The following is a 23,504-nucleotide window of genomic DNA, read 5'->3' on the forward strand; positions in this document are numbered from 1 at the left end:
GTGGTCCTTCCAGGTTCGTCATATATGACTGAAATACTAACAAAGATACAGACTTTACACAGCAACAGGTGGTGTTTTTTTCCTCATATAAGATGAAGTTAGTGTAAAATGTAAAATGGCAGCGAACATTTGAACTTATTTAGCTAAGAGTTTATGACACTGTTTATAACCTGTCTGCATTGCAAGGTATGGAATGATGTCTGGTCCTGTAGCTATAAAACATTGTTCCTTTGTCAGCTTCTCTTGTTTTCTCTAATGACATTAATAAGAGAAAAAATCAGTCACTAAATTAAGACACACTGGGGTTTTAGACCACACAGTACAGTTAGCAGGAAGAGGAACTGCTTGAGCTGCTACAGACACAGTGACAACTTCTCAGAGAAGCAGGACGCAAGAAAACTCTCACATTTTATTCAACATCAGAACAAATCTAACATGAGCTGCTTTTTCATTTTTATTCTCTTCACTTCCAGTAAGTACATTTCTCATGCACTCTTCTATCCTATTTTACATTCTTGTGCAGAATAATCCATTGATACATCAAAAACCTAATGTCTTGAACTAATTTATCCATCATCAGTAATATCCTGTATTATCAAGTATCAAATATTTTATTTTCACTGAGTAATAGTAGTGTTTTTCTGTTCTGTGTGCAGGTGTTGGCAGTCAGGCATCGAGGCAGTTTAGTTTTAAAACTGGAGCATCTGTCACCATCCCGTGTCGTTATGATAGGACATATATACAACATAAGAAACACTGGTGCTTTGACGCTCCTGCAGCATACAATTACTGCAAAATTCAGGCGTATGCCAATGAGACACAGGGGAAAGTGACAGTGACTGATAACCCAGCTGAGAGTCTCTTTACTGTGACTATGAATAATCTCCAGACAGAAAACACTGGAACGTACTGGTGTGTTGTAGAGATAGGTGGAATATTCGATCTAGATGTTAAAGAACAACTTCATATCACAGTGAAATCAGGTATTAAGTTATAATCTACAAATAATTAGTGAATTTAGCAGTGTTCTAATGTTTCTAAAGATTAATCATACATAACTGACTCTATATTTGTGCTCAGATCCTGATCTGTCTGTGATGGAGAGCAGAGTGAGTGGTGAGGAAGGAGGCAGCGTCACAGTCCAGTGTCTCAACAGCGCTGCGTATCGGAATAAACAGAAGCAGTGGTGCAGATTTATAGACAGCCGCTGCAACAATATGGGGAGGACTGCCACATCCCATAATTCAGCAGTGAACCTCAGTGATGATGGGAGAGGATCCTTCAGTGTGCAGATGAGTGGACTGAAGAAGAGTGATGCTGGCTGGTACTGGTGCAGTGCAGGAGATCTGCAGGTTCCTGTTCACATCAGTGTCGGTGATCCACCTCCAGGTATTATCACATACACTGACCTCTACTTTAACAAATGAAAATCACACTGATTATTTTTCTTTTTCTTAGTTGTGACTACAGCACTGACTACAACCCCTCACCATGCCAGTACTTACACGTAAGTAGGAAAAGCTCCATTTTATTTAGGCATGCTGTCGTCCTCTGCAGTTTTACAGATTTTCTATATTTATGAACTTATTCAAATAAGAATGTGTTCTTAATGTACAAAACCAACACCCTGTTATTGAATATTTTGACCAGTACATGATCTTATATACCTTATCAAATTTTATCTTGCTAGTTCTAATTTCTCAGGTCATAAGAGCTTGACCACTTTATTAGGAACACCTGTACACATGCTTATTCATGCAATTACACAATCAGCAATGCATGAATGAGCAGGTGGTTTCTTAATAAAGTGGCTTGTGAGTGTATAATGTTTTTTATGAGTCTGTGATGTGAGTTTATTAAATTAAATTGTATATTAAACTGTGAGTTTGAAATAGCAAATTAAGCATGAATAAAATATCTAAATCTTACACATTGATTATAATCCTGTAGCCACGTTAAATGAAACTGCACATGGATTACTGTGCACAAGAAAACAATGAATCTTTTAGTGACCTTTCCAGGGTTCTCTACACATTCTCTACACAGGGGATCTCAAACTAGGGGTCTCTTGACTTCCAAATGTAAGAGCTAGTCAAGAGTTAGCTAGCAGATGGGGACTGGAAAATGGCCCTATGTATATGTATGAAGGAAATCATTTTAAATGGTCAAGCTTCACTTTCTGACTTTTTCTTTTATGTTTTAAACAGATCTGGCTCGAAGCACAGTTCAGGTAGCAACAGATGGACATGTTTGAGAAAATTAGTGCAATTGTTCTTCTCAACACATTTCTAACTGTTGTTATTTCTCACCCACAGCAACATCTGTCACTAGCGTCACATCAGTTTCTAGCGGTGATGACACCATGTGAGTGCAAACACACACTTATTCTTTCTTGTAGAACATGTTGAACACATTTAGGTTATGATGTTGTTCTCTGCAGTTTTACAGATACTTAAATTGATTCTCTTATTTAAAGATGATCATGTACTTAGTTACGATAGTCTCTGTGAATACAATCAGAGACACTCGTAACATTAGCAACATTAGCCGTGGACTTTGCTAACAAGCACGTTTGGAAAAGCGATTTACAAACATTCACAATATATAAAGTGCGATACTTGCGTCTTCTGGATATGAAGCCGGATCATGAACAGCTGGTACTGATCCATTCTTGAGAATCAAGTTTTCAGCAAATCCTGCTTTGTATTGACCCTCGTTCACAAAGCAGTCTGGTGTCAAATGATTCCAACAACCATATACGAATTTAAGTTTCCATCAAAAATAAAACTTCTCCACTACATTTTCAGTGATGCCGGGAGTACACGAAGACTCTCATGTTCAAAGCTTATGAAGCTGAGACGTTCCTCTTATCCCTATAGCTGCTCCAGCCCGGAAAACCCGGCTCACTGTGTGCAGCTCGCTCAGAGGAGGATTTATGCTAATAGGTCAGAGTCCGTCACCAGTTGTGGGCGGGGCCTGTTCCGCAGAAAACGCGAACGACTCATTTTGAGACACTGTTTATGATTTATGGAAAATATAAAAAAATTAGTGTTTGGATTTTTACCATTATAGGGTGGTTGTGTACACACACTGCCGACACACATTTATGTTCAAACGCCATGTAAAAGTGAATTTTGCATAATAGGTCCCCTTTAAGAGATCACGTAAGAGGAAGAAATGGCTTGTGACTCCAAATTATTGGGTTCTTTCATTGTTTCCTTTTGGTCTACTAAAGAAATAAGACATTTACATGAATACTATGGATATTGAGAAGTTCCGGTAATTTCTGGTTGTGTCACTGTTAAAAATATCACTTCTATTGATATTTTCTCAATCCTTTACTTTTCATTACAACAGATTCTACAGATTCCTGCAATAAAGAACCCATGTGAACACAGAAATAATATTTAACTTTGCTATAGGAATGAGTCATTAGTATACACTTTTAGCGTTTTATAGTATTTGAAATAATTTTAGGCTATGTTAAAATTCTTTAATTATGTCTTTTGAATTTTGCGTAATTAAAAACTAATGTTATACAGAAGATTCATATGATTGATTTGACCATTTTTGAGGGAAAAAGACTTCATTCTTTATTCCTTCTTCCTCATCTATCAATGTATAAAAGCAATAAAAATTCACTGGCTCTTCAAGAGTTTTTTTTAAAAGAGTTTATTGCGTAATTAAGAGTTCATAACCTCCTACAAAATGTCTACCTCAGCACATACTGTAATCTACACTGTGATTGATCCCTGGTGTGTTTTTGTTTTTGTTTCAGAAAGCCAGTACAGTTCTGTCTTGCACAGAATTGAAGGACGTGATGTTGGTGGGACTGAAATTTTAAGAAGCTGGCGCATATTCAATTATTTTTTATTAAAACAGCACGGTTAGTCATGTGTTAATCCTTTCATATCGTTTAGAACACAGTGTCCCACATTTCCCCTTAAAGATCGATAAGTACATCTACAGTGCCCTCCAATAAAATTGGCACCCTTGGTAAATATGAGCAAAGAAGCCTGGGAAAAATTGTCTTTAACCATTTGTTTAAAAAAAAATCACAAAAATACTCTCATGGATATCAAACAATTGCAAAAACAACTCAAGTTTGCAACAATTATTGACAACCTTTTAGTCAATACTTTGTGCTACCTCCCTTTGCCAAGATAACAGATCTGAGTCTTCTCCTATAACGCCTGATGAGGTTGGAGAATACATGGCAAGGGATCTGAGACCATTCCTCCATACAGAAGCTCTCCAGATCCTACAAATTCCGAGGTCCATACTGGTGACTCTCCTCTTCAGTTCACCCCACATGTTTTCTATGGGTTTCAAGTCAGGGGACTGGGATGGCCATGGCAGGACCTTGATTTTGTGGTCAGTAAACCATTTTTGTGTTGATTATGATGTATGTTTTGGATCATTGTCCTGCTGCAAGATCCAACCACGGCCCATTTGTATCCTAACGAACTATCCAGGTCCTCTGGCAGGAAAACAGCCCCAAAACATTAAAGATCTACCAATATATTTAACCGTGGGCATGAGATACTTTTCCATATGGCTACCTCTCTGTGTGCTCCAAAACCACCTCTGGTGTTTATTACCAAAATGCTCTATTTTAGTTTAATCTGAGCATAGAACCAGATCCCATCTGAAAGTCATACGTCTGGCAAACCGAAGACGCTTGAGTTTGTTTTTGGATGAGTGTAGAGCAGGGGGGTCAGACGTACGGACCGCGGGCCAAAACCGGCACGTTAGGGGGTTCAATCCGGCCCGCAGGATGAATTTTGAAAATGAGCAAAATGCATATAAACACGAACTGGAAATTTTTAATAAAATGCTATTCCTAAATTATCCGCTAGGGGCGCACTGTTTTAGTCAGAGTAGAAAACGCGGCACAATTCTGGGACTCAGACCGAACAACAGATGGCAGCAATGTGCCTTCTGCTGTTTGTTATTACTGTGCAGTCTAACCTATTTGCTACTCGCCTCCACACCCTCATTAGCCAAAATGTCTTTGTCAAAAAGGAGAAAAGTGGATACAGAGTGTAGTTTTCCAAGGAAAATGGAGTGCAATACTATATTTTTCAGTTCCAAATACCTGTGACTTAAAGTTTTTTACATTTGTACAAACACTGTGTCCAGTTGTAATGCACACATGTAAATGATAATCAGAAGCAAATTGCAGAAAAATCGGAGGTTGTTCATGATATGTTTTGTAAAAGGATATTTCATTAATTATAAAGATTTTCCTGATGTACTTGTACTTCTTTGCACGAAAACAAAGGGAAAGGGACTTATTGTTATTTATAGGTTCTTATGCTATGGTTTTATAGGCCAGGCCCACTTGACATCTAATTATGCTGTATGTGCCCCTGAACTAAAATGAGTTTGACACCGCTGGTGTAGAGGCTTTTTTCATGAAACCCTTCCAGACAACTTGTTCCTAAACAATTCCTGTTCCTTGTCACCCAGGTGTACTAAAAATGTTTATATATATTGTATATATCAATGGGAATATACTATAATATCTATCTATCTATCTATCTATCTATCTATCTATCTATCTATCTATCTATCTATCTATCTATCTATCTATGGAATATGACATTAGTTTGTAGATTACAATAAAGTTTGTGTTATGCTTCTACATGTTTCCTTTTCTTTGACTTGGTAAATGTCTACATGAGACGCAAAGGTGTGACTGTGAAGGCCACAGAAGTGTCACTGGTGGAGAAATTAGGCATTTCTTTTGTTTGACCACAAATATAAAGCATTCCTTAAATCAGGGTTGGGCAAACTTTTTGACTCGAGGACCACATCAAGTTTTTGAAACCAAGTGAAGAACTGCCATGATAAAGGAAGTCTTTTTAAAATTTATTCCAAATTGACACTCAATTATTAGTGTGCTGTAGGAATACATGGACATGCAGTTCTACCTTTTTTGAAAAACAACAACAAAAAAAAACAATTATACATTTTTATAACACCTCGAATGTACATACATACATACAAATATGGTAACAGATGTGTAATTAACAGTTCTAGAAAAAACAACATTACATTACATTCTGAGTGAAGCATTTGGAATATTAAGGAACATTTCCCATTTATTATCCATTGTGAGCCATATTTACAATGATCAAATCATCTCAAGTGCATTTGCTAGATAACTATTACTATTATACAATTATTTGTATAGTGCTTTTAACAACGGTCATTGCCTCAAAGCAGCTTTATAGAGACATATAAACACAGGATACAGATTTTAAGTGTGTGAATATATCCCTATTGATGAAGCCGGTGGCGACGGTGGTGAGGAAAAAACTCCCTAAGATGATATGAGGAAGAAACTTTAGAATGTTAATGTGAACAATGAGCCTGACCCAATCTCTTGTCAAGGGCGTCAAAGTCTTGTGTAATCTTTGATGTAGAATTCCTCAGGATAGCTGACAATGTAAAGGCAGCAGTGAATTAGATATTACTGAGCCCATTGTAATTCTGACTGAATATACCGTAATATACAAGAACTGCAGTCTACAGCGCCATCTATTGGGCTTGCTTATACTGCATAAAATGAGTCATTTTGGAACAAACTCCAGACTAACTGAAATGTAATGATATTCAGGGGTGTAGAATCCGCAGGTGGACGTGTCCCCCACATTTTTAATGAAAAGTACATTCGTCCCCTGCACTTTTTCACTGCCCATGGCCAATTTGTGTATCTTCTATACGTGTACGATAAAATCCATTGTATTTAGTCGGAATTTGCTCACTCATTTTCGTTCTTTTTCAATTCCTCATATAGTGACGCAAATGTCATTTGCTATATAGGGAATAGTGAATGAGTGAACGTGAACTGACTTTGCCATGAAAACTGGTCATTCGTGTCACGTGTCACACCCATGCTCACACCCGTGCTGAGTGCTCAGAGGTCACGATGAGTTCAAAGCAGCAAAAAAAACAAAAGCATTCACTCCTTTTTTACTAAGTTAAACAGTGTAAGTATAAGTTCTTTTGGCATGTGGTATTCCATCCATCCATCTTCAATACCGCTTATCATACAGGGTTTCGGGGAGCCTGGAGCATATCCCATGGAGCATTGGGCACAAGGTGGGATACACCCTGGATGGGGTGCCAATCCATCGCAGGGCACAATCATATACCCATTCATACCACCATTCATACACTACGGACACTTTGGACATGCTAATCAGCCTACCATGCATGTCTTTGGACCAGGGGAGGAAACCGGAGTACCCGAAGGAAACCCCTCAGCACGGGGTGAACATGCAAACTCCACTGAGAATGTGTTTCAACAGGGCCATGACGGGACTCGAACCCCCAACCCTGGAGGTTTGAGGCGAATGTGGTAACGGCATGTGGTGTTCGTGTTGCACAATGATGAACAATTTGCTACATATTTCTTTTCAAACGCTGCCTATTTCCACTGATGAATAATTAGTGAGATTTGATGGTAATATTAGTCTACACACAGTAAGAAACAGGCAGGTTGGCAAGGCAGGATAGGAACATACCAATAACAGAAAATAAAATAGAATAGAATAGAAAGTATATCAATATAAAGTAATATAATATAAAGTAGTGTGTGAATATACAAGTATATATTATATAATGTGTGTTATGTATGTGCAATAGAATGTACACTAAAAGCAATTTGCAATATTCAATACAGTGAAATATACAATATGACATACAAGTACAGAATCATAAATTCCATAGTAAGCCAATTAAGAGCAAGAGATAAAAACCCATCAATTAGAACAAGGTCAGAAAAAAAGAATTCCCTTGAAATTCTAATGTGGTGGGTTTTTCCCCGATAAGAAGAAGTCAGAGTCATCTCAGGAGAGATTTTATCCCGCTCCTCTTTGCAGATCTTCTCCAAGTCATTAATATTTCGGGGCTGACGTTTGGCAACTCGAACCTTCAGCTCCCTCCACAGATTTTCTATTGGATTAAGATCTGGAGACTGGCTAGGCCACTCCAGGACCTTAATGTGCTTCTTCTTGAGCCACTCCTTTGTTGCCTTGGCCGTGTGTTTTAGGTCATTGTCATGCTGGAGTAATCATCCACGACCCATTTTCAATGCCCTGGCTGAGGGAAGGAGGTTCTCACCCAAGATTTGACGGTACATGGCCCCGTCCATCGTCCCTTTGATGCGGTGAAGTTGCCCTGTCCCCTTAGCCGAAAAACACCCCCAAAGCATAATGTTTCCACCTCCGTGTTTGACGGTGGGGATGGTGTTCTTGGGGTCATAGGCAGCATTCCTCCTCCTCCAAACACGGTGAGTTGAGTTGATGTCAAAGAGCTCCATTTTGGTCTCATCTGACCACAACACTTTCACCCAGTTGTCCTCTGAATCATTCAGATGTTCATTGGCAAACTTCAGACGGGCATGTATATGTGCTTTCTTGAGCAGGGGGACCTTGCGGGTGCTGCAGGATTTCAGTCCTTCACGGCGTAGTGTGTTACCAATTGTTTTCTTGGTGACTATGGTCCCAGCTGCCTTGAGATCATTGACAAGATCCTCCCGTGTAGTTCTGGGCTCATTCCTCACTGTTCTCATGATCAATGCAACTCCACGAGGTGAGATCTTGCATGGAGCCCCAGGCTGAGGGAGATTGACAGTTCTTTTGTGTTTCTTCCATTTGCGAATAATCGCACCAACTGTTGTCACCTTCTCACCAAGCTGCTTGGCAATAGTCTTGTAGCCCATTCCAGACTTGTGTAGGCCTACAATCTTGTCCCTGACATCCTTGGAGAGCTCTTTGGTCTTGGCCATGGTGGAGAGTTTGGAATCAGATTGATTGATTGCTTCTGTGGACAGGTGTCTTTTATACAGGTAACAAGCTGAGATTAGGAGAACTGTCTTTAAGAGTGTGCTCCTAATCTCAGCTCGTTACCTGTATAAAATACACCTGGGAGCCAGAAATCTTTCTGATTGAGAGGGGGTCAAATACTTATTTCCCTCATTAAAATGCAAATCAATTTATAACATTTTTGACATGCGTTTTTCTGGATTTTTTGTTGTTATTTTTTGCAGTCTCTCACTGTTCAAATAAATCTACCATTAAAATTATAGACTGATCATTTCTTTGACAGTGGGCAAACGTACAAAATCAGCAGGGGATCAAATACGCAAAGGCGCATGACCATGACAGAGCTGGATCAGGAAGACAGGAAGGAAGCAGCATTTTTGTGACAGCAAAATGTACAGTTAAGACATGAATGAAACACAACAGGTTGGGCTGTTATAGGAATGTTATCAGCAAGAACACCCCAAAGATGGTTTCCTATAACAGTACATTTTGAAGTGTTTTAGTCCTCCATGTTTAGACAACAGCAATTTGGGAAAAAATTACAATTATTTACTTATCAAGGAACATTTTTAATAGTTTAACATGACTAAATAGAACTATAAATTGATTAAGAAAGTGCGATTTCACACACTTTTAAATGATGGAAAGGCCAAAGTGTGGATAAAGAAAGGATCTGCTCACGATCCAAAACATACAAGCTCACAGGGCAAGCACGGTGGTGGTAGCGTCATGGCTTGGGCTTGCATGGCTGCTTCTGGAACATGCACACTGATCTTTATTGATGATGTAACTCATGATGGTAGCAGCAGAATGAATTAAGATGTCTACAGAAACACTCTGTCTGCCAATTTATAGAGAAATGCATCCTATACATTTTGGTACAAGCCTGGAAGAGCATTGCAAAAGAAGAATACAACAATCTGATAACGTCAGTAGGTCACTGGCTTGACAAGAAAGTGGTTATGCAACCATAAATTAAGTATTATTTATTTTAGACAATCCGTTCCTATACTTTCGCTCACCTAAAAATAGGGTGGTCTGCTAGAAAAGGTGCCAAGTTTTTAAAACAAATCTAGGTGTAAATGTCTGGAAATGAAAGCTGAAATTCTGATCTATTGTCTTATATTCATCTTTTGATCTCAAATACAAATGTATCTAGTCTACAGCAAAAACCAAAGACTTAGCCTTGCTGTTCCAATACTTATGGAGGGGACTGTATATCGTATTGGAACAAGCACATTCATATACACCTGTGATTTTAACAATAATCAGAATTACTGACCTAGAGAGTTAGCTTTACATGACATATTTCCACAGATATTTGAATAAGGAAATTAAATACAGGAATTAATGAGTGAATCTGCAACAAAAGCGGCCTACGTGATATTGCCATCAGAGCTGAGATATAAGACAATACATTTTAATTTGCTGTTGTAAAATTGGGCTTTTTGGGGCAAACTACCATCATCTATATGGCAGTGTATCAGGTATTTAATCAGTTTAGATGGTCTGTCACTAAATTAAGACACACTGTGGTTTTAGACTACACTTTAAGATTATCAAGAGGAAGAGGAACTGCTTGAGCTGCTACAGACAAAGTGACAACTTCTCAGAGAAGCAGGACGCAAGAAAACTCTCACATTTTATTCAACATCAGAACAAATCTAACATGAGCTACTTTTTCATTTTTATTCTCTTCACTTCCAGTAAGTACATTTCTCATGCACTCTTCTATCCTATTTTACATTCTTGTGCAGAATAAACCATTGATACATCAAAAACCTAACGTATTGAACTAATTTATCCATCATCAGTAATATCCTGTATTATCAAGTATCAAATATTTTATTTCCTTTAAATGAAGTGTATTCCAGTACAATCCAAGCTAAGAAACTAAGTGTATAAATCCATAATAACTATTTTACTGACTAATCAAACAGGGACTGGTTTCATTTTGAGACTCTGATTAGTCTTTATTCATATCCTGTTCTAGAAGCCTCCAAAAGATGTTGGTGATGAGACAATCTACAGCAGCATGGTTTGCTAGTAATAGATGTGTGATTAAAAAAAAAATCTCTCTCTCTCTCTCTCTCTCTCTCTTTCTCTCTCTCTCTCTCTCTCTCTCTCTCTCTCTCTCTCTCTCTCTCTCTCTCTATATATATATATATATATATATATATATATATATATATATATATATATATATATATATATACCCCCCACACACACAGTGCTGTGAAAATGTATTTGCCCCATCCTGATTTCTTCTATTTTTGTGTATCTTATACTAAACTGTTTCAGAAATGTTTTGTTTGAAATGTATTGAGTACCATATCTATAGGGAAGAAAAATGTAATTCTGATATCATTTAATTCTTCATAATAATGTGCACCAGCGGTGGGAAGTAACGTACTACATGTACTACGGTTACAGTACTTAAGTACATGATTCACTGTAATGACACTTTTTTTTATTCTAATTAAATGAAAGTACTTAATGATACTGTGAAGTACATTTACTTGAGATTTTATCTTCTTTATTTTATTTTCTTTATTTTATATTTTTACAAAATATAAAATGTAAAAGTTCTATTTCAAAGCCCAATCAAAATAAAGCCATTTCCTGCTGAAAGTCTATGACACGTAAACTGTGACTAGCCGTGAGTATGTTCTTCTTCCTTTCTTTCAGGACTGTAGGGTGGTTTCTTTCAGAACTAGTGAGGTTTTCCTGTTTGCTCAGTTCTTTGCTCAGTATTAATAGCAACGTCCTCACCTCATGCCCATGATCATACCCTTCCATGTGTAGCCATTAAAGGACCCCACTACATTACTGCCCTCCTCACTGATCGCACTGAATCTGTTACAGTCTGGCTTCATGGCTGCCTTGGCAAAATTAAAATTAGATTCTCCACCTGGACTTAGTAACATGAGGGAACAAGATGGTTAAGTCGTTGCTACTTCTGAATAAAGCATGATCATTATATTGTGCTCCCAAACTAGAGTGTGCATATTTACACTAACCACCAGGCACTAGGGGAAACAGCCATGGCTCATCAGCTTTAGATAATATGTCGACACTAGTAAAGTTTACAGTACATGCCATTTCTTTTCTGAAATGTAAAAAAAAAAGTATTCGCCCCATCCACATTTCTTCTGTTTTTGTGTATATCTCATACTAAAAAGTTTTAGATCTTAAAACGAAATGTAACATAAAACAAAGGCGACCTGAGTCAACACCTTGAAGCAAAACAAGTTATCCAGGCACACGGTGGCTTAGTGGTTAGCAAGTTCGCCTCACACCTCCAGGGTCGGGGGTTTGCATATTCTCCCCATGTTGTGGGGGTTTCCTCCCCCAGTCCAAAGACATGCATGGTAGGCTGATTGACATGTCTAATGTGTATGTGATTGTGCCCTGTGATGGATTGGTACCCTGTACAGGGTGTACCCTTCCTTGTGCCCCATGCTCCCTGGGATAGGCTCCAGGTTCCCTGTGACCCTGAAAAGGATAAAGCAGCATAGAAGATGGATGGAAAAAGTTATCTAACACCTATCACCAATGTGAAAAACTAATTTCCCCCTAAAACTTAAAACGTGGTTGTGCCACATTTAACAGCAATAACTGCAACTAAACACATAACTGGAGATCAGTCTTTCATGTACTTCTAGGACTAGGCTTTGGATCATTGTCCTGATGCATAATCCAGTTGCGCTTGGGATTCAGTTACGGACTGAAAATACTGCAAATACTTTTTTCACAGCACTGAAAGGCTGTTGATTTAATGTGTAAAAAATAATATGTTAAAACGATTAATCCATTTCACACACCATGCCCCGCCCCAGACCCGTACGTCATCTTACATTGCATGCAGTTGCTTAGTGATGAGCAGGATGCAAGAAGACGAACAAACTCTAAATAAGACCAAAGTCTTTTGCACGTATCATCAATAAGAAATTTGCATGCCACTGAAACAATTCTAGCCTGAAATACCACCTGAACTACTCCAGTCAACATGCTCTGCCAAACCACACTGTCTGAAAGCAGGCAGCACCGAATTAGTAAGTCTACATCATACTTATGCAGAAATGTAGAAAATTTCAAGCACCACTGTAAATATATTGTTACTTAAGCGATCATGTATTATTATTATTATTATTATTATTATTATTTAAACAACATGTTTTATTGTTCTGGATGAAGCAAAAGCTTAGAGCAATCCCCCAAGATCATGGATGAACAAAATTGTTTTTACTTTAATCAGGGACTCACTCACGCTGAAGTAGCTCTGTGTCTGTCAGTCAGCCTGCTTTGCTCATATTTACCAAGGGTGCCAATATTAGTGGAAGGCACTGCACATCTAAAAAAAAAATTAAATAAATAAAATCAAAGTATTCTTTAAATTATGTGGTCCTTCCAGGTTCATCATATATGACTGAAATACTAACAAAGATACAGACTTTACACAGCAACAGGTGGTGTTTTTTTCCTCATATAAGATGAAGTTAGTGTCAAATGTAAAATGGCAGCGAACATTTTAACTTATTTAGCTAAGAGTTTATGACACTGTTTATAACCTGTCTGCATTGCAAGGTATGGAATGATGTCTGGTCCTGTTACTGTAGCTATAAAACATTGTTCCTTTGTCAGCTTCTCTTGTTTTCTCTAATGACATTAATAAGAGAAAAAATCAGTCACTAAATTAAGATACACTGCGGTTTTAGACCACACAGTACAGTTAGCAGGAAGAGGAACTGCTTGAGCTGCTACAGACACAGTGACAACTTCTCAGAGAAGCAGGACGCAAGAAAACTCTCACATTTTATTCAACATCAGAACAAATCTAACATGAGCTGCTTTTTCATTTTTATTCTCTTCACTTCCAGTAAGTATATTTCTCATGCACTCTTCTATCCTATTTTACATTCTTGTGCAGAATAAACCATTGATACATCAAAAACCTAACGCATTGAACTAATTTATCCATCATCAGTAATATCCTGTATTATCAAGTATCAAATATTTTATTTTCACTGAGTAATAGTAGTGTTTTTCTGTTCTGTGTGCAGGTGTTGGCAGTCAGGCATGGAGGCAGTTTAGTTTTAAAACTGGAGCATCTGTCACCATCCCGTGTCGTTATGATAGGACATATATACAACATAAGAAATACTGGTGCTTTGACGCTTCTGCAGCATACGATTACTGCAAAATTCAGGCGTATGCCAATGAGACACAGGGGAAAGTGACAGTGACTGATAACCCAGCTGAGAGTCTCTTTACTGTGACTATGAATAATCTCCAGACAGAAAACACTGGAACGTACTGGTGTGTTGTAGAGATAGGTGGAATATTCTATCCAGATGTTAAAGAACAACTTCATATCACAGTGAAATCAGGTATTAAGTTACAATCTGCAAATAATTAGTGAATTTAGCAGTGTTCTAATGTTGCTAAAGATTAATCATACATAACTGACTCTATATTTGTGCTCAGATCCTGATCTGTCTGTGATGGAGAGCAGAGTGAGTGGTGAGGAAGGAGGCAGCGTCACAGTCCAGTGTAACTACTGCACTGAGTATCGGAATAAACAGAAGCAGTGGTGCAGATTTATAGACAGCCGCTGCAACAATATGGGGAGGACTGCCACATCCCATAATTCAGCAGTGCGGGTCAGTGATGATGGGAGAGGATCCTTCAGTGTGCAGATGAGTGGACTGAAGAAGAGTGATGCTGGCTGGTACTGGTGCAGTGCAGGAGATCTGCAGGTTCCTGTTCACATCAGTGTCGGTGATCCACCTCCAGGTATTATCACATACACTGATCTCTACTTTAACAAATGAAAATCACACTGATTATTTTTCTTTTTCTTAGTTGTGACTGCAGGACTGACTACAGCAGTGACTACAGTGGCTACAACCAGTGTAGCAGTGACTACAACCCCTCACCATGTCAGTACTTACACGTAAGTAGGAAAGCTCCATTGTATTTAGGCATGCTGTTGTCCTCTGCAGTTTTACAGATTTTCTATATTTATGAACTTATTCAAACAAGAATGTGTTCTTAATGTACAAAACCAACACCCTGTTATTGAATATTTTGACCAGTACATGAGATATTATCTTGCTAGTTCTACTTTCTCATGTCATACGAGCTTAAATGCACTGACCATTTAATAATGTATTTTTTATGAGTCTGTGATGTGAGTGGATTAAATTAAACTGTATACTAAATTCTGAGCTTGAAATAGCAAATTAAGCATGAATAAAATAGCTAAATCTTACACATTGATTATAATCCTGTAGCCACCTTAAATGAAACTGCACATGGATTACTGTGCACAAGAAAACTATTAATCTTTTAGTGACTTTTCCAGGGTTCTCTACACATTCTCTACACAGGGAATCTCAAACTAGGGGTCTCTTGACTTCCAAATGTAAGAGCTAGTCAAGAGTTAGCTTAAGGATGTGGACTGGAAAATGCCCCATGTATGTATACTGTATGTATGAAGGAAAACATTTTAAATGGTCAAGCTTTACTTTCTGACTTTTTCTTTTATGTTTTAAACAGATCTGGATCGAAGCACAGTTCAGGTAGAGTCAGATGGACATGTTTCAGAAAATTAGTGCAATTGTTCTTCTTAACACATTTCTAACTGTTGTTATTTCTCACCCACAGCAACATCTGTGACCAGCGCCACACCAGTTTCTAGGGGTCATGACACCATGTGAGTGCAAACACACACTTATTCTTTCTTGTAGAACATGTTGAACACATTTAGGTTATGATGTTGTTCTCTGCAGTTTTACAGATATTTAAATTGATTCTCTTATTTAAAGATGATCATGTACTTAGTTACGATTGTCTCTGTGAATACAATCAGAGACACTAGTAACTTAACCGCATTAGCTGTCGACTTTGCTAACAAGCACGTTTGGAAAAGCGATTTACAAACATTCACAATATATAAAGTGCGATACTTGCGTCTTCTGGATATGAAGCCGGATCACCAACAGCTGGTACTGATCCATTCTTGAGAATCAAGTTTTCAGCAAATCCTGCTTTGTATTGACCCTCGTTCACAAAGCAGTCTGGTGTCAAATGATTCCAACAACCATATACGAATTTAAGTTTCCATCAAAAATAAAACTTCTCCACTACATCTTCAGTGGCTCTGATGCTGGAAGTACACGAAGACTCTCATCTTATGAAACTGAGACGTTCCTCTTATCCCTATAGCTGCTCCAGCCCGGAAAACCCGGCTCACTGTGTGCAGCTCGCTCAGAGGAGGATCTATGCTAATAGGTCAGAGACTGTCACCAGTTGTGGGTGGGGCCTGTTCCACAGAAAACGCGAACGACTCATTTTGAGACACTGATTATGATTTATGGAAAATATAAAAAAATTAGTGTGTGGATTTTTACCATTATAGGGTGGTTGTGTACACACACTGCCGACACACATTTATGTTCAAACGCCAAGTAAAAGTGAATTTTGCATAATAGGTCCCCTTTAAGAGATCACGTAAGAGGAAGAAATGGCTTGTGACTCCAAATTATTGGGTTCTTTCATTGTTTCCTTTCGGTCTACTAAAGAAATAAGACATTTAGGTGAACTCTATGGATATTGAGAAGTTCCGGTAATTTCTGGTTGTGTCACTGTTAAAAATATCACTTCTATTGATATTTTCTCAATCCTTTACTTTTCATTACAACATATTCTACAGATTCCTGCAATAAAGAACCCATGTGAACACAGAAATAATATTTAACATTGCTAATAGTCATTAGTATACACTTATAGCGCTTTATAGTATTTGAAATAATTTTAGGCTATGTTAAAATTCTTTAATTATGTCTTTTGAATTTTGCGTAATTAAAAAATAATGTTATAGAGATTATTCATATTATTGATTTGACAATTTTTGATGGAAAAAGACTTCATTCTTCCTTCCTTCTTCCTCAGCTATCAATGTATAAAAGCAATAAAACTTCACTGGCTCTTCAAGAGTTTTTTAAAAGAGTTTATTGCGTAATTAAGGGTTCTTAACCTCCTACAAAATGTCTACCTCAGCACATGCTGTAATCTACACTGTGATTGATCCCTGGTGTGTTTTTGTTTTTGTTTCAGAAAGCCAGTGCAGTTCTGTCTTGCACAGAATTGAAGGACGTGATGTTGGTGGGACTGAAATTTTAAGAAGCTGCCACTTATTCAATTTTTTTTATTTTTATTAAAACAGCACGGTTAATCATGTGTTAATTCTTACATATCGGTTAGAACACAGTGTCCCACATTTCCCCTTAAAGATCGATAAGTATATCTACAGTGCCCTCCAATAAAATTGGCACCCTTGGTAAATATGAGCAAAGAAGCCTGGGAAAAATTGTCTTTAACCATTTGTTTAAAAAAAAATTCACAAAAATACTCTCATGGATATCAAACAATTGCAAAAACAACTCAAGTTTGCAAGAATTACTGACAACCTTTTAGTCAATACTTTGTGCTACTTCCCTTTGCCAAGATAACAGCTCTGAGTCTTCTCCTATAACGCCTGATGAGGTTGGAGAATACATGGCAAGGGATCTGAGACCATTCCTCCATACAGAAGCTCTCCAGATCCTACAAATTTCAAGGTCCATACTGGTGACTCTCCTCTTCAGTTCACCCCACAGGTTTTCTATGGGTTTCAAGTCAGGGGACTGGGATGGCCATGGCAGGACCTTGATTTTGTGGTCAGTAAACCATTTTTGTGTTGATTATGATGTATGTTTTGGATCATTGTCCTGCTGCAAGATCCAACCACGGCCCATTTGTATCCTAACAAAAATATCCAGGTCCTTTGGCAGGAAAACAGCCCCAAAACATTAAAGATCTACCACTATATTTAACTGTGGGCATGAGATACTTTTCCACATGGCTACCTCTCTGTGTGCTCCAAAACCACCTCTGGTGTATATTACCAAAATGCTCTATTTTAGTTTCATCTGAGCATAGAACCCGATCCTATCTGAAAGTCCAGTAGTGTCTGGCAAACTGAAGACGCTTGAGTTTGTTTTTGGATGAGTGTTTGGGGTGTCAGACTTACGGCCCGCGGGCCAAAACCGGCACGATAGGGGGTTCAATCCGGCCCGCAGGATGAGTTTTGAAAATGAAGAAAATGCACAACAGACACGAACTAGAAATTTTTAATAAAATGCTATTCCTAAATTATCCGCTAGGGGCGCACTGTTTTAGTCAGAGTTGAAAACGCGGCACAATTCTGGGACTCAGACCGAACAGCAGATGGCAGCAATGTGCCTTCTGCTGTTTGTTATTACTGTGCAGTCTAACCTATTTGCTACTCGCCCCCACACGCTCATTAGCCAAAATGTCTTTGTCAAAAAGGAGAAAAGTGGATACAGAGTGTAGTTTTCCAAGATAAATGGAGTGCAATACTATGTTTTTCAGTTCCAAATACCTGTGACTTAAATTTTTTTACATTTGTACAAACACTGTGTCCAGTTGTAATGCACACATGTAAATGATAATCAGAAGCAAATTGCACAAAAATCTGAGGTTGTTCATGATAAATTTTGTAAAAGGATATTTCATTAAATATAAACATTTTACTAACGTACTTGTACTTCTTTGCACGAGAACAAAGGGAAAAACATGGACTTATTGTTATTTATAGGTACTTATACTATGGTTTTACTGGCCCGGCCCACCTGACATCTAATTATGCTGTATGTGGCCCCTGAACTAAAATGAGTTTGACACCCCTGGTGTAGAGGCTTTTTTCATGAAACCCTCCCAAACAACTTGTTCCTAAACACTTCCTGTTCCTCATCACCCAGGTGTACTAAAAATGTCTATATATATATATATATATATATATATATATATTGTATATATAATTGGGAATATACTATAATATCTATCTATCTATCTATCTATCTATCTATCTATGGAATATGACATTGGTTTGTTGATTACAATAAAGTTTGTGTTATGCTTCTACATGTTTCTTTTTCTTTGACTTGCTAAATGTCTATATGAGACGCAAAGGTGTGACTGTGAAGGCCACAGAAGTGTCACTGGTGGAGAAATGAGACATGGCTTTCGTTTGACCACAAATATAAAGCATTCCTTAAATTCTTAAATCCTTAATTCCTTGGGCAAACTTTTTGACTCGAGGACCACATCAAGTTTTTGAAACCAAGTGAAGAACTGCCATTATAAAGGAAGTCTTTTTAAAATTTATCCCAAATTGACACTCAATTATTAGTGTGCTGTAGGAATACATGTACATGCAGTTCTACCTTCTTTTTTTTAAAAAAAACAAACCAATTATACATTTTTATATCACCTCGAATGTACATACATGCATACAAATGTGGTAACAGATGTGTAATTAACAGTTCTTGAAAAAAACAACAACATTTTATTACATTCTGAGTGAAGCATTTGGAATATTAAGGAACAATTCCCATTTATTATCCATCGTGAGCCATATTTACAATGATCAAATCATCTCAAGTGCATTTGCTAGATAACTATTACTATTATACAATTATTTGTATAGTGCTTTTAACAACGGTCATTGTCTCAAAGCAGCTTTACAGAGACATATAAACATAGGATACAGATTTTAAGTGTGTGAATATATCCCTATTGATGAGCCTGGCCCAATCTCTTGTCCAGGGCGTCAAAGTCTTGTGTAATATTTGATGTAGAAATCCTCAGGATAGCTGACAATGTAAAGGCAGCAGTGAATTAGATATTACTGAGCCCATTGTAATTCTGACTGAATATACCGTAATATACAAGAACTGCAGGCTACAGCGCCATCTATTGGGCTTGCTTATACTGCATAAAATGAGTCATTTTGGAACAAACTCCAAACCAACTGAAATGTAATGATATTCAGGGGTGTAGAATCCGCAGGTGGACGTGTCCCCCACACTTTTAATAAAAAGTACATTTGTCCCCTGCACTTTTTCACTGCCCATGGCCAATTTGTGTATCTTCTATACGTGTACGATAAAATCCATTGTATTTAGTCGGAATTTGCTCACTCATTTTCGTTCTTTTTCAATTCCTCATATAGTGATGCAAATGTCATTTGCTATATAAGGAATAGTGAATGAGTGAACGTGGACTGACTTTGCCATGACAACTGGTCACTCATGTCACGTGTCACACTAATGCTCACACCCGTGCTGAGCGCTCAGAGGTCACGATGAGTTCAAAGCAGCAAAAAAAAAAAAAACATTCACTCCTTTTTTACTAAGTTAAACAGTGTGAGTGTAAGTTCTTTTGGCATGTGGTATTCCATCCATCCATCTTCAATACCGCTTATCATACAGGGTTTCGGGGAGCCTGGAGCATATCCCATGGTGCATTGAGCACAAAGTGGGATACACCCTGGATGGAGTGCCAATCCATCGCAGGGCACAATCATATACCCATTCACACACCCATTCATATACTACGGACACTTTGGACATGCTAATCAGCCTACCATGCATGTCTTTGGACCAGGGGAGGAAACCGGAGTACCCGAAGGAAACCCCTCAGCACGGGGTGAACATGCAAACTCCACTGAGAATGTGTTTCAACAGGGCCATGACGGGACTCGAACCCCCAACCCTGGAGGTTTGAGGCGAATGTGGTAACGGCATGTGGTGTTCGTGTTGCACAATGATGAACAATTTGCTACATATTTCTTTTTAAACGCTGCCTATTTCCACTGATGAATAGTTAGTGAGATTTTATGGTAATATTAGTCTACACACAGTCCCGCACAAACGTCCACATATTCTTTTGTAGTGTGACCCTGCCTTTTTTACATTACTGTATATAATTCAATAGAAAAGGGAGAGAACTGAAACAAAATCATCCATAGTATCATGGATATGTAGTATTTAAAAATATTAACAGTTATTAAGTGGTATGCATTAATGTTCTGATATAGGTCTTAACTTATAAGGTTCTCTTTCATTATTGATCTAATGTTTTACTATATTGTCAATAGATTGAACAAGAAACAGGCAGGTTGGCAAGGCAGGATAGGAACATACCAATAACAGAAAATAAAATAGAATAGAATAGAAAGTATATCAATATAAAGTAATATAATAAAGTAATAAAGTAGTGTGTGAATATACAAGTATATATTATATACTGTGTGTTATGTATGTGCAATAGAATGTACACTAAAAGCAATTTGCAATATTTATTACAGTGAAATATACAATATGACATACAAGTACAGAATCATAAATTCCATATTAAGCCAATTAAGAGCAAGAAGAGATAAAAACCCATCAATTAGAACAAGGTCAGAAAAAAAGTATACCCTTGAAATTCTACCCCCCCCCCCCCCCCCCCCCCCCATCTGAAATGATGGCGACGCCCCTGATGATATTTAATACATTCAAAAACCGCCTCGTGGGTCTGACGAAAGTGCCTGGAGGGCCGTAGTTTGCCCCCCACTGCTTTAAATGACATGGTCCTTCCAGGTTCTCCATATATGACTAAATGCTGACAAGGATACAGAAATATCGAGTTCTGTGAGTTTAACAGTGAATCATTTTAAAGAAAAATTTCACAGAGCTTTTCACAGGGCCGGACGTTACACACAACATGTGGTGGGTTTTTCCCCATAAGAAGAAGTCAGACACTTCATTTATAAACAATGTAAAATGGCAATGAACATATTTATAAACTTATTTATGGCTCTGACAGCGTGGTGTAAACCTTAACTTAGACTGACACGAATGAACAAAACTAGAAACGCTCTACTGTGTATACCACGTGTCTGCATTGCAAGGCATGGAATAATGTTTGTTCCTGTTATAGCAGCTATAAAAACTTACGTTCTCATCCTCTCTTTCTCTGTGTGTTGAGGTTAATAAGACAAAGCTGTGACTAAATTTAGACACAGGAACTGCTTGAGCTGCTACAGACACAGCGACAACTTCTCAGAGAAGCAGGACACGAGAAAACATCAGAACAAATCTAACATGAGCTGCTTTTTCATTTTTAATCTCTTCTTTTCCAGTAAGTACATTTCTCATGCACTCTTCTATCCTATTTTACATTCTTGTGCAGAATAAACCATTGATACATCAAAAACCTAACGTATTGAACTAATTTATCCATCATCAGTAATATCTTGTATTATCAAGTATCAAATATTTTATTTTCACTGAGTAATAGTAGTGTTTTTCTGTTCTGTGTGCAGGTGTTGGCAGTCAGGCATCGAGGCAGTTTAGTTTTAAAACTGGAGCATCTGTCACCATCCCGTGTCGTTATGATAGGACATATATACAACATAAGAAATACTGGTGCTTTGACGCTTCTGCAGCATACAATTACTGCAAAAATCAGGCGTATGCCAATGAGACACAGGGGAAAGTGACAGTGACTGATAACCCAGCTGAGAGTCTCTTTACTGTGACTATGAATAATCTCCAGACAGAAAACACTGGAACGTACTGGTGTGCTGTAGAGATAGGTGGAATATTCGATCCAGATGTTACAGAACAACTTTATATCACAGTGAAATCAGGTATTAAGTTACAATCTACAAATAATTAGTGAATTTAGCAGTGTTCTAATGTTGCTAAAGATTAATCATACATAACTGACTCTATATTTGTGCTCAGATCCTGATCTGTCTGTGATGGAGAGCAGAGTGAGTGGTGAGGAAGGAGGCAGCGTCACAGTCCAGTGTCTCTACAGCGCTGCGTATCAGAATAAACAGAAGCAGTGGTGCAGATTTATAGACAGCCGCTGCAACAATATGGGGAGGACTGCCACATCCCAGAATTCAGCAGTGCAGGTCAGTGATGATGGGAGAAGATCCTTCAGTGTGCAGATGAGTGGACTGAAGAAGAGTGATGCTGGCTGGTACTGGTGCAGTGCAGGAGATCTGCAGGTTCCTGTTCACATCAGTGTCGGTGATCCACCTCCAGGTATTATCACATACACTGACCTCTACTTTAACAAATGAAAATCACACTGATTATTTTTCTTTTTCTTAGTTGTGACTACAGGACTGACTACAACCACTCACCATGTCAGTACTTACACGTAAGTAGGAAAGCTCCATTTTATTTAGGCATGCTATTGTCCTCTGCAGTTTTACAGATTTTCTATATTTATTAACTTATTCAAAGAAGAATGTGTTCTTAATGTACAAAACCAACACCCTGTTATTGAATATTTTGACCAGTACATGATCTTATATACCTTATGAAATTTTATCTTGCTAGTTCTAATTTCTCAGGTCATAAGAGCTTGACCACTTTATTAGGAACACCTGTACACCTGCTTATTCATGCAATTACACAATCGGCAATGCATGACTGAGCAGGTGGTTTGTTAATAATGTGGCTGGTGAGTGTATAATGTTTATGAGTCTGTGATGTGGCTTATGTAAATACATGAACTTAATGAGTACCATATCTATAGAAAAGAGAAATATAGTTCTGATGTCATATTATATTTATATGTACTCTGTTTACAGTATTTAAGTACTTAATTATAATATAAAAAATAATTACAGTGCACCATGTATTCCATTACTGTAACGAGAGTAGTTCAAGACTTTCCACCTCTGCCTAGCTAGAGGATATAAACTGGAAACTGACCAAATTATCATGAGTCACAAATACACCACAGTGAAAT

The 23,504-nt window shown here is 37.9% G+C and overlaps 2 protein-coding genes across 2 annotated transcripts; both read left to right on the top strand.

Annotated features, from left to right (window-relative positions):
* The first annotated feature begins 263 nt into the window (after positions 1-263).
* LOC124629314 (polymeric immunoglobulin receptor-like) lies at positions 264-1,500 on the top strand. Its single transcript, XM_053673686.1, has 3 exons — positions 264-472; positions 657-983; positions 1,081-1,500. The coding sequence occupies exons 1-3, from the start codon at positions 436-438 to the stop codon at positions 1,425-1,427; spliced, it is 711 nt and encodes a 236-aa protein (XP_053529661.1). The 5' UTR covers positions 264-435; the 3' UTR covers positions 1,428-1,500.
* Positions 1,501-13,402: 11,902 nt separating this feature from the next.
* Positions 13,403-22,935, top strand: LOC124627542 (polymeric immunoglobulin receptor). Its single transcript, XM_053673687.1, has 4 exons — positions 13,403-13,716; positions 13,901-14,227; positions 14,325-14,633; positions 22,481-22,935. The coding sequence occupies exons 1-4, from the start codon at positions 13,680-13,682 to the stop codon at positions 22,825-22,827; spliced, it is 1,020 nt and encodes a 339-aa protein (XP_053529662.1). The 5' UTR covers positions 13,403-13,679; the 3' UTR covers positions 22,828-22,935.
* Positions 22,936-23,504: the final 569 nt, after the last annotated feature.

This window comes from Ictalurus punctatus, chromosome 20 (genome assembly GCF_001660625.3).
Source record: "Ictalurus punctatus breed USDA103 chromosome 20, Coco_2.0, whole genome shotgun sequence".
In the NCBI taxonomy this organism is placed as follows: Eukaryota; Metazoa; Chordata; class Actinopteri; order Siluriformes; family Ictaluridae; genus Ictalurus; species Ictalurus punctatus.